The sequence below is a fragment of the Tyto alba genome, unplaced genomic scaffold, assembly GCF_018691265.1.
Source record: "Tyto alba isolate M040663 unplaced genomic scaffold, T.alba_DEE_v4.0 Super-Scaffold_21, whole genome shotgun sequence".
Classification (NCBI taxonomy): Eukaryota; Metazoa; Chordata; class Aves; order Strigiformes; family Tytonidae; genus Tyto; species Tyto alba.
In genome coordinates this window covers 3364227-3376762 of record NW_024881295.1, presented here as the reverse complement: position 1 = coordinate 3376762, position 12536 = coordinate 3364227, and the positions used below count along the sequence as shown (strand labels likewise).

Genomic DNA, 12536 nt, shown 5'->3' with positions numbered 1-12536 from the left:
GCTGTTTAAAATTGGTTAGTGCTGCCAGCACCCATCACTTAGCTACTAGGTATGACCTAGCCTGTGGAGAGCTTGAGTGACTGTGCTGAATTTCCAGGGCCACTGAAGTATATACTACAGAAGAATCAAATCTGCTTCCGTGCAGAAAGCTGAGCTGTTCGCTGATGTCCTCATGATCCTCCATTTGAAACATTATATAGGCTTTTCTGTAGGCATGACTTTCAGTTCTTGAGTGCGATTTATGCCATATTCCCCTGCTTTTGTTGGCGCCTCTGTTACTACTGGTAATGACTTACAGGAATAAACAGTGAGATAAGCAACTCGCCGGTGCTTTCGGGTCTGCAGGGAACTTGGACCTTGTGCAACCTGCTCCACTGGGCTGCTCTTCCCCCTGGGTGGCATGGGGGGGATGGGCAGGATTTTGCTCACAACTGGCACTGGGGTGATTAATGGCTCTCTGCATTTTTCAGGAGAATGCTCTGTCACCGGCCAGTCCCATTTCAAAAGCTTTGACAACAAGTATTTCACCTTCAGTGGGATTTGTCAGTACTTATTTGCCAAGGACTGTGTGCAAAATTCCTTTTCTGTGATCATCGAGACCGTGCAGGTAACAGCAGCCGTGACTGGCGCCTGTGGGACTCTGCGCACGCTCTTGAGGGAGCGGGAAGGGCTGTGGGAGTATGATATGAATTGCAGATGCGCAGGCCAACAAAAGTAATTTTCCTATGAAATAATTAGTTTAAATAACAGATGCAGTCGTTCTCCTTAGTTAATAAGTGCTTTGCTTCTCCTTGCTGCTGTTCCCAGGAGCCTACCTGGAGGTTGAGATACATAATGAGATTTGGAGAACGATCCCTCATGGCCTCTTTGCCAGCTGAGCAAACAAATGCAGGCGAGGGTGCGCCTCTTTGCAAAGCACCCTGAAGGCCGGTGCCTTGGTAATGCCCAGGGAAAAGACATTTATTTTCTCAGACACTGAGTAGGGTGCACTGGCAGAGTAGCACCTTGGGTTGCTTTCCATTAAGTCATACTGGCTGGTGATTTCTGGTGCTCACTAGCTGGTCAGCAGCTCCTGACTTTCTTCTCTGCCTCTGCTGGTGGATGAGAGAGAGGCGGGGAGGGAAGGAGACCCCCGAGGGGGTGTCACAGGAAGGTTAACCTGGTCATGAAATTAATCGACCAGTTACTCGTGGGAATAGGTGAACTAGCCTGCAGACTCAAAAGGGCACGGGGATGGAAGAACTGGAGGCAGGGAGAGGTATGATGGAGTGAGGGGGAGTATCTGCCTGCCTTGCAGGACAGAAGCAGCAGAGAAGTCACAGGCTTCGGGGAAACGGGGTGTGATGGTCGTACGCACCATCTACGTCTGTATCCTGCATTAGAAAGCTCTGATAGTGCAGCTCTGAGGTCATGGGTGCTTGGGAACTTGCAGAACGGGTTTCCACTGAAACTTCCCTTTCGAAACCGGGGAGGAGACCTGGGGGGGGGGTGGGGGGGAGGCCTGCAGTCCCCGTTCCTCATCTGCGTAATCCGCAGCCGGGAAAATAAACAGCACAAGAGTCTCGGGTGGTGCGACCCACGCAGCAGCCGTTTCCCAGGCTGGCAGGCCGTGCGGGGAACCGTGCCCTTCGCCTCTGCCTTCCAGCAGCCGGAGGGGCTGGACGCCCGGCACCGTAACGGGCCGCCCCGGTGTAACGCCTGCAGCCTGCTTCCCAGGCTCTGAGACGAGGAGCTGCGGCTAGTTCCCTGGTGTGTGATTAGGGGGATAATGGAAGGAGGGCTGCCAGCCTGGTGCTTGTGGAATGCAGAAACTACATCCTTAAAACCATCAAGACACTTAATGCCTCCTGAATTAGATGCCGAAATGCTTTCTGGGGGCCTGGGGCTAAGTCGCCAGTAAAGTCAAAGCTTAAGGTTTGAAGCAAGTGTTCCGTTCTCTGTAGTGTGCAGATGATCCTGATGCCGTGTGCACTCGCTCAGCTTCTGTCCGAATCCAGGATATGGACAACAGCCTCATTAAAATGAAACACGGAGGAGGAATTTCACTGAACGGGCAAGACATACAGATCCCTTTGCTGCAAGGTGTGTTTGCATGGGCTGACTCTGGCCAGCCACTGAAGGGGTCCTACTTACTAGTGTTTTCTGGCGCGCCTCAGCCCAGTTCTATCAAAAAGTGTTTTCAGTACCAAATTCTCACTTGCATACTCTTCTAGAAGCTCTGTCATTTCAGCTTCTCTCCATGCAGCCAACACATCTTGGCTCAGCTCCTCTAAAATCAGGAGAATGAATCCGGTCTGCATTGGTGAGATGTGATCTTGAAAACCTGTTGGTCTATGACTTTCAGAATTCTAATTTTTTATCCAGGAGCTAGAAATCCCTCCAGTTATCTTGCAAAATGTCACAGTTAATGCCTGAGGTTTTGCAGAATCCATGTATATCCTTTCCTAGGGCTCCCGAGTGCCTTGAAGTAGAGCCTATGGACAAGTTGACATGCAGATGTAAACTGCAGAGCAGGCACAAAGCTTGGGAAGCGTGTCATGGACATTGCTGGCACCCCTTGCTTTGGCAGACCTGCATGCCCCCTGCTCTGTGGCAGCCTCTCAGTTGGCCTGTTCAGCTCCACACAGCAGTCCCAGGCCATGAGACGCTGCATCCTGGCCTGACTGACTGACACACTGTGGTTGTCTTAAGGTGCCCTCCGTATCCAGCGCACAGTGAGGACTTCAGTTCGCCTTACCTATGGGGAAGATTTGCAGATTGACTGGGATGGTCATGGTGAACTCCTAGTGAAGGTACTCTTTTTTTCTGTCTGTTTTATTTCTGCCTTTTTGCCCCCTCGCTCATCCCACCCAAGCATGTACAAAGATATTCTTGTCTGAAGTAAGAAATTGCTTTGTGTTGCATGTTAGAAATTCCATTCTCTTTTGCTACCCCCAGAGCAATATACAGGTCCTTTTGTATTCTAGAAACAAACATTTTCATCCTACAGCAGCTTGTTAGCTTTTTTTTTTCCCCCTCTCTTTTTTTTTTGTGCAATGTTGGCCATTATTAACCGTGGATGGTCTTGTGTTTTGCTCAGCAGATACCCTCCACACTGGATGTTTGCTTATATTTGCTTTGACTGTCCTGTCTAAAGCAATGGATTTGCATCACTTAAAATAAAGGAAGAATATGGCTCCAGGGACACAGTTACTCATAATTTCCAGGAAAAATCAATTAACTCATAGAAGATATGTTGCATGCTCCTTCTACTGTGAGGAATGTTTAAAGTCACCCTTGATTAACAATTAGGGTTTGTTTGTGCTGCAGGCCGCAGCGGAGTGTAGCAATACCCAAACCAGGTTTGAAAGAAATGAGCTGTAAGGGAAGCAGTATAGCTGCAGCGACAAAATGCTTTACGTAAATCACTTTTTTTTTTTTGATGTGCCTGTGTGTTATAAGCTTCAGAATGTTTTCCAGTGCAGAGAAGCCTGTGAGGGAAGGGGGGAAGGTTGTTCGCTGTGGAATAGTCTCCCGATAGCTGATAAACCATCACAGCTTCTCCAGCTAAGCCGTCTGTCACCCTGTCATCCCTCTTTGCTTGTACAAGAGGCTGTTTTCTTTCAGTTGGCAGGTCTCAGGGACTGCGAGTGTTGTCCTTGAGGGTGTATTCACTCCCTCGGGAGCATGAGTCCACCTGTAGTGTTGCTCTCCTGGCGTGCTGACCTGCGGGCTAAGGGTGCTAAGTCAGGGTGATGCTGGGCCCCCGTGGACGTGCGCGATCCTGCCGTATTTGGGTGGATGTGTCCTTAACCACAGCCTTGCTGCCTTTGAGCCCCACTTGTAATAGGGGATCTGCAGCTAGGCTCCGGGTGGGCTGGTTTTCTCAACGAGAGGAGTTTTGCCAGGAAAGCCACTTTTCCTGGGGTTTTCTGCTGAGCAGTGAGCGCTGCCCTCTCTGAACCACGGCATCGCTTTTGCACTCTCCTTACCTGCCCCAAAATCTGCCTTAAATGTCACGTTGGGCACAGCGTAAAGGTTTATGAAAGCTCGTTCAGAAGTGAGTACAAGAATTGAAGAGACAACAGAGAAGGGTTGAGAATAACTTCAGAAAGCATCTGTGGTTTTGTTGTTTTGACCTAGCCTGTATCCCTGTGCTGCAAAGGTCCTAGAAGTTGTTTTGGGGCTGAGGATAATTCAGTTCAGTCCCTTGACACATCTCAGAAGTTTTGGTTTTCCTCAGTATTCAGAGTATTTTTATGCCTAGTCAGAGACCTGTTATAAACTGGCATATTCTTTCTTACAGTTAAAACAAGGCTAATTTTCTGCTCCAGATCCTCTAGCCATAAAAACAGTGGAAGTTTCTTCAATTGTCTGCATTTATACAGTTTTGCTCTGAGCTCCTTCCCTTGCTGATATCTAAAGCACATTTTAATTGCTTTTTGAGAGTTGATTTGTGCTGTATTTGTAGACTGACCTGTTGCCAAGTATTTCTGACAATTGGGGGAAGTGATACACTTCCATTACCTTGGCCAGACTTCTGGTAAAAAATTCTGTATTCTTCAAGAAGGCTCACCTTTCTCTGACCACTTGATATTTGTGATTTGAGCTTCCACTCAAAAACACATCAGAATTTGAATTTGTATGAGTCACTGTCCAACTGCAGAGTTCATGGAAAAAGTAGCTTTCTTGGCCATCGGAGTAATAAGGATATGTGTCCTCTAATCATTCATGGTTGTTCCTTTCGATGTTCCATATTTACACTCTGACCACTGTGTTTGAAGGGAGGGTAGTATTAGGTTATATTTTGGAGGATGTTTTTATTTTTAATTATACAGAAAACCAGTTTTCTTCAAAAAAGTGTTTTTCTAGCTTCTTTTGGTTCTGTTTCACTGGTTACTCCTGCCAGTCTGACCAAAGTAGCACTCTGCTAAATGCATACAGAGAGCTAGTGTAGCATTAAAGCAGCAAATCAGCTCCCTGGGGACAGCTGGTAGTACCAGATCTTTACTTCTATTAGAAACCGAAAGTTCCTACTAGAATAAAAGATATTGGTGCCTTTGTGTGTCAGACGTTGCTTAGGAGATTTCCCCCTGTTTATCTGTAAGTTTAGGATCCCATTTCAGCTGTCTCCTGATTTGCAGCATGAATAAGGGAGGGTGAAAAGTGCATATGCTATGCGGATGGTTGCAGTGCTGTTTTTAATGCATCATAAATTTCAGGATAAGGCAGGAGGAAATTCTAATGTGAGGTAATGTAGCTTTTGGGGTAGCAGTCTCTTCCTTATTTTATTAATGGTCCTTATGTGTTGAGGGAATGTCCTCCAGCATTGCCTCTGTTTTGTGACAAAACAGTCTGTTTAGATTTTTTCATCTTCAAATTTTCTTTTAAAATGTGAAACGATTTCAGGTTCAGTATCTTTTTCCAAATTACCATTGGACATATATTCATCTCACTACATTAAAAATGCAATGCTCACTGTTGCCCTGTTCATTTATATGAATGAAGAAGAAAAATAGGGAAAGAAACTGGAGTGCTGATCAAGGCACAAACACAAGCCATTTTTCTCCTAGTCACCTTCAGTTACTATCTTAAATTATTGCTGTACGGTGCAAAAATTGTCCTGCTGTTACTAATAGCAGCATTTTTGTTAGAAGCTTAAAAATGTCATGCAATGACATTGTGTCAATAGTACTTTAATGTGTATTTGAGCATTTCCTTGATTGCTAAATTGTATATTGTTCATTCTTTAAAAAAATCCTGCTGTACGGTTGTGACCTATTCTGGAGAATGACCAGGCTAATGCTGTGTTCCTTAGCTGTCTCCAGTCTATTCCGAAAGGATGTGTGGGCTATGTGGAAATTACAATGGTAACCAAGGGGACGATTTTCTTACACCCTCTGGCATGGTGGAAGCTCTTCTGGAAGATTTTGGAAACTCCTGGAAGCTCAACGCAGACTGCCAAGACTTGTTAAAACAAGACAGTGACCCCTGCAATCTCAATCCTCGTTTAGGTACTGAAGTCCATCTAGAATTAATACAGGCAGCAAACTGTGATCTTCCATTTTACTTAACAATAAAAAATAAAAATAAATAAATTAAAAATTAAGAAAAAGAGAAGAAACTAGTGTTTCTTATGTTACCATCAAGGTGGCTGTAATCTCTGTTTAAAAAACAAACAAACAAACAACAAAAAAACCCCGCAAACAGAGACACTGATTGATTCAGGCTTCCTGTGGAAAATGTAATATTTTGTGAAAATTGAAAACAAAAGTCAATAATGTGGGACCATGCTTCTGTTCAGTCTGGGCCACAGTCAGAGTTAGACCATCACAGTACAATACAAACTTGTGCTACTGAAACTACTCTTACAAATGATAGCAATACTATGTTTATCCTCTGGATGGACAAAACACCTGCCATCTTCACCTCTCTGTCCTTAATCTTACACACTTCTGATCCTTTGTCTCCCTTCTTTTACTGCATCCCAACAGACAGCTTTCCTCTTTCCCTCCATATTGCTTGCCTGTCCTGGTTCTCCACGGGGAGAAATTCTCAGAGCAATTTTATTGTCCCAGGTGTTACAGCAACCTCTGATTTCTGGGAGGAACAAGCACACAGAAAATTTTATGGCTGTAGATCAAAGCAGGCACTGGTAGTTCATGAGTGTAGTGCAGCCTACAAAGGTTTAATTTTGCAAATATAAAAAACCAGCAGAAAGCAGAGGCCCTGTAAAAGGAAGTACAGCACCAGAAATAGTGGTAACAGAATATAAAAGCATTGCTTTCCATTGATTTGTTTTACTAGTGAAACATTATTCTTTTAGTGGAGCTCATGACCTATGAGCTATGATGCTATCTATGCCTACTTGATCCTATTTTATTCTCCTGTGTGTTTTGGGGTTTTTATTTAGAAAAGAAAAAGAAAATGCTTACTGTGGCTCTTCTAGCTTTTCTTGAAAGCCACTGATTGATTCAGTGCAAGCATATCATTTTTCTCTTTTTAGCCAGATACGCTGAGGAGTCCTGCTCAATTCTGATGACTTCTGCATTTGAACCCTGTCACCATGAAGTCAGTCCCGCTCCCTATGTGAAGAACTGCCGCTTTGATGTTTGTTCCTGCTCTAATGGCAAGGATTGTCTGTGCTCTGCTATTGCCAATTACGCAGCAGCCTGTGCTAGGAAGAGCGTCCTGGTCCAGTGGCGAGGACCTGACTTCTGCCGTAAGTGAAATGCTTCTGAAATGCCTTTAGTTTTCTTGTCTCAAAGGCATTTCTTGACAATGTCAGATGAGAAATCTAGAATGAGATGATTTCTACAAGGTGCCAAATACTTCTTATGACAAAATATGAGATCCACTCTAGCGAGGATGCAAAAACTGTTCACAGAGACTGCTCAGCACTGGGGGAGGGAAGCACTCATCTGCCATACCTCAGCAGAGTTTTTGGCTGGATTTCCATTTTCAGCTGTATTTAAGTTTTAGCTACTCACCTGGAAACTTTCCAAATATCCCAGGGTAGGAATCTCCAAGTGATTTGTAGTAAAGTATTAATTGCTTTTTTGGTACCTCCTTCTCTCAAGGCCCAAGCTTCCAGTGACTCCTGGCTTCAGCTAAAGTTGAGGGTGTGGAGGAAGCACAAAGGCAGGTACTCAGTCAAGTGGTATCACAGAACAGAGTCATACAACTGTAGACAAACTTATATCAGACGGGACCTCTGGCAGTCTTCTGGTACCACCACTGCTCATAGCAGAGCTAACTTACAGTAGATTGCCTGGTGTCTTGTCTGGACAGATTTGGAATATCTCCAAGGACAGAGATCCCACAATCTTTCTGATATTTATCTCTCTCAGCAGCTTGATTATCACCCTATCAGTGCAGAGATCTGAGATCTATGTCAGATCTCATTTTGTGTACACTATTCAACTAGTGAGTGAACATCATTTTCCTAACCACATATGATCTCCTTTCCTCATTCTCCTTTTAAATTCTAATGTGATGTGGCAGCTGGTTCAAGATGAGATCCTGAACCTTGATCAACAGGCTGTGGGTGGCACCACTGAGCTAGGCAAACAAGAGCTTTGTCTGCAACATTTTGTATAGACATTTCACTCCTATGAGAGTCAGCAAGAGCTGAGTTTTGAATTCCCCTGAGGGTTGTTTGCAGGATGCCACCTGTAAGAAATGGCAACCTTGGTTTAAAAGGTTGCAATTTAAAAGATGAGATTTTGCAAGAGGATAGAACAAAAATTTGGACTGCAGGTTTGGATAACAGAGGTGGGCTAACAGAAGGAATAGGATGTTTTAGCATAGATCAGTCCAGTACAAGATTAATAGCCAAACTGCTAAGAAGCTGGAGCAGAAGCAGCCAACATCTTTTATTTATTTTCTTTCTCTGTTAGGTCAATGTGGTAGGAAAAAAAAATCCATTGCAATGTAATTTTGATGGAACATGAACATACTTTTCCCCATAAATATTTTTGTAATGGATGTTTTCCCGTTTTCCTGAGCAACTTTGCTGTTAAGGAAAGAAGACAATTGAAAATTTTGGGGAAAAGCATGTATGCTTGGCAGCCCTCCAGATCTGTTCTGATACTTCTTCCCAAACAAGGGGGTGGGAAAAATATTCATAAACTGCCTCTGTGGAAACTGAAAGAGAGAGAGAAAGAGAGGTCATTGGCCTTCCACCTAGGAGGGTCTGTACTTGTAGGGTCAGTAACTGCAGCTTCTCCAGGCTGGAGAGTATTTACTGCAAATGAGAACAAACCCAATTTATGTTAAACTGCTGCATGGTTTCATAATATTTTACCTAATTTATGTAAATGTTCAGATAGTGGAACAGTAATGTAATAAAAATCCTTTTAAAAATGTGCAGGTCTGGAGGCAGAAAGAAAGAGCAGCGATAATGCACCATCGTTCTTTCTGTAATTGAACAAGTCAATTTTCACAATTAATCTTTAATAGTACAGAGCTGCTTCCTCCTTTCTGTGCATTACAGAGTGCTTTATGCTCTCATAAAGTGACGATTTCCCTGACTGCTGATCCATCAGCCCCCATTAAATAATCCTGATGCCCTAGACATCTCCTGTCACATGAAGGAGAACAATCCCTCTTTTAATGGGCTTGAGACATGAATACGAGGTTGCATAATCTGTGCTGATGGCCCAGTGCACTGAACACGTGTTCCGCTCCTGCCTTGATCAACAGAGATTCAGTTTCTTGGAAAATGACTTGACAGAACCAGTTTGCTTGATTTGAAGTGGGTAAGTGGCAGGGAGGTAAGTCATTAGTGTAGCACAGCATTTCTGCTGCATGTCAAGCTAACAAGGGCATTCATCTCCCATGTCTTTGAAATTATTTTAGTTGCGGTTTGATTATTTAGGAGCTAATTTGTAACTTGCAGCCCACCATGAATAAGCAACAGAGCCAATTCCTTCATGCTGCATGGAAGGAGTGATAGACCATACTGTGAAGTGCTGTCTTTCTCTTGTACGTGTATGTAAAAAAATGACTGGATGGATGGGCCCAAAGAGTGTTGGTGAATGGAGTTAAATCAATTTGGTGGCCAGTCACGGGTGGTGTTCCCCAGGGCTCAGTATTGGGGCGAGTTCTGTCTAGTATCTTTATCATTGATCTGGACGAGGGCATCAAGTGCACCCTCAGTAAGTTGGCAGGTGAAACCAAGCTGGGCAGGAGTGTTGATCTGCTTGAGGGTAGGAAGGCTCTGCAGAGGGATCTGGACAGGCTGGGTCGAGGGGCTGAGGACAGTTGGATGATGTTCAGCGAGGCTCAGTGCCAGGACCTGCACTTGGGTCACAACAACCCCCTGCAACGCTACAGGCTTGGGGCAGCGTGGCTGGAAAGCTGCCTGGTGGGGAAGGACCTGGGGGTGTTGGTCAACCGCCGGCTGAACATGAGCCAGCAGTGTGCCCAGGTGGCCAAGAAGGCCAACAGCATCCTGGCTTGTATCAGGAATAGTGTGGCCAGCAGGACCAGGGAAGTGATTGTCCCGCTGTACCCAGTATTGGTGAGGCCACATCTCAAATACTGTGTTTGGTTTTAGGCCTCTCACTACAAGAAAGACATTGAGGTGCTGGAGCGTGTCCAGAGAAGGGCAACGGAGATGAGGGGTCTAGAGCACAAGTGTTATGAGGAGCAGCTGAGGGAACTGGGGTTGTGTAGCCTGGATAAAAGGAGGCTGAGGGGAGACCTTATCACTGTCTACAACTACCTGAAGGGAGATTGTAGGAAGGTGGGTGTTGGTCTTTTCTCCCAAGTAAGAAGTGATAGGATGAGTGGAAATGGCCTCAAGTTGCACCAGGGGAGGTTTAGATTGGGTATTAGAAAAAATTGCTTCACCAAAACCATTGTCAAACATTGGAACAGGCTGCCCAGGGAAGTGGTTGATTCACCATCCCTGGAGGTATTTAAAAGATGTGTGGATGTGACGCTTAGGGACATGGCTTAGTGATGGGCTTGGTAGTGTTAGGTTAACAGTTAGACTCGATCTTAAGAGTCTTTCCAACAGAAATGATCCTATGATTCTCTGTCTCGTGTGTATATATATATGTCTGTATGGTTTTGTAGCAAAGAGGAGTCAGTCAACAGGTCCCTAGATCTTTCTTCGGGTCTGTGGACCTGTTGATGAGCATACTGTTTTCCTTAATGTGGAGGTGCTGGGGTAGTTTATTGTCTTTGCATGATTTCTGTGAGAGGATCTGTATAGGATAAATCCAAGAGTGCTGGAGTGGGGAATAGGGAATTAAGGGGAGGCTCTGAGCGGCATTTGGGGATGGATACATTGCATGGCAAGGCTCAGCAGGACAGCTGGTGCCAGTGGAGCAGCTGTGTTAAATCTGGTCCTGACAGGGTGTGTCTTCACCCAGAGCTTCTGACCTCAGTGTGACTGCTTTTTCACCTTGTGCTACCTGTGAAACAGATCGGAATTTTTGCCTTTCACTCTGGGTTGAAAACACACCCAAAAGAAACTGGATGAACAATCTGATGGATACACATTTTTCCAATGCTTTCCCACAATTTCCCATTTTGTCCCTGGACAGGCTGAGCTTCAGAGCACAACATGGCGCTATTTCAGTTTTCTAACAGGCATCCATGGAGACTAGGCGCACCTCATCTTTTCCTCTCACTTTCCTGGCAATAACAGGATGGGGTTTTTTAGTGAGAATGTATTACAAAGTGTACAGGCAACAGTCCCCTCCTAGATCAGTTGTCTTGCCTTTTTGCTGTTAAAAACAGATGTAGCTGGGAGGTGGTGGAGCAGTGTATTGGGACTTGGAGTGTGAACATGGCACTGGGTAGCGTAACTGGAAAAACAGGGGATGTCTCTAAAATCTTAAGAAGTGCATGGGCAGGTAAGATGAATTTCAAAGATTTAGCAAGGGGATCCACTGCAAAGTTGTCCCTGTGGGCAGGGAGTGTTACCACTGACTAGAAAGTAGGGCAGGATGCTGGGCTCAGTTATCCTGTCCTTTTTGAATCTTGAAACCCTTGTAAGCTGGTTTACCTGCCTGAAATCTGCCAAACCAGTTCCTTGTTTCCAGAGGTTCCTGTGTAGCAAATCATAGTTTTGGCTGAGGCTTCATGGTTGTCATGCTTGCACATGCCTTTAGTGATGAAAGTTACTTTTTAAATGGTCCTCAGCCCTGGGCTGTGCCTGTTCAGTACTTGCTTTACTGCAAAGATCGTGTTTATGTAAAGTGGAAGCACTGTTCTGCGAATAGCTGCCAAAGACTCCTATAACTGTGAGTGAATCTATCATCTACTTATTTCTGAATTAGGAGATATTTACTCTGCCTACTGTGTTGATGAGCACACATAAATTTCTTAGTCCGTGTTTTGAAATGTACATTAAATAGTTTGGGTGCAAGTCCCAAACTTGGGAGAGCTTTGCTCTGAAGAAGGCTTCAAGTCACCTTAGATGTCTCTGGTCTTGGTCCTCAAGTTAGGGGCTTACACTCCTGTGTATGGGACTTCAGGTGCCTCAACACAAGTTGGGGAGATGTTGGTGCAACTATGCCTTTCTTCACTAAGTAGAAGCAATTCTTCATTTCATAAGACTTGTGTGAAGGTAAGCATTAGATGTTGGTTAGCATGTAGGCCTTGCTTTGCTAGCCTCCGTGTTAGTTCAGCCGCACTAGCAGCTGGGGGAGGCTGTAGCCTTGCTATAGTTTTTCTTTTACTGACACTGCTGCTACAGTTCCCAGGGGCGTGCACTCACAGAAGAGTGGGTAGGGATTATCAGATGATTCTGCCGGGATGACAAGAGGAAGAGCTTTCTCTGTAACCCTTTGATCTTGGTTTTAGCACAGCAGAAATGTGCCAACTTTTATTTGCAGCTGCTTCCCTCACTCTGCTGAACATCCTACCTCATCACCTTACAGCTCTGTCCGTTTGCTTTGGAAGGTTGCTACAAATGGCAAGTTTTGTAAACCCTGGTTGTCAGGAGGCCTGTTAAAAGCTGCCACCTAGTGCTGATGCTAATATATGCAAAGGAGATTGCCTCAAAATCAGCACTGTAGAACCAAGTGTAAGTTTTATAA

At 44.8% G+C, this 12536-nt stretch overlaps 1 protein-coding gene across 2 annotated transcripts in view; it reads left to right on the top strand.

Moving 5' to 3' along the window:
* VWF (von Willebrand factor) overlaps positions 1-12536 on the top strand; it is a 144840-nt gene that overhangs the window by 32123 nt on the left and 100181 nt on the right. For both annotated transcript variants that reach the window (XM_032995041.2, XM_032995042.2), the window contains 5 exons: positions 471-607; positions 1944-2082; positions 2692-2792; positions 5798-5993; positions 6986-7201. In XM_032995041.2, the coding sequence (XP_032850932.2) occupies positions 471-607; positions 1944-2082; positions 2692-2792; positions 5798-5993; positions 6986-7201 (789 nt within the window). The remainder of the gene's footprint in view (positions 1-470; positions 608-1943; positions 2083-2691; positions 2793-5797; positions 5994-6985; positions 7202-12536) is intronic.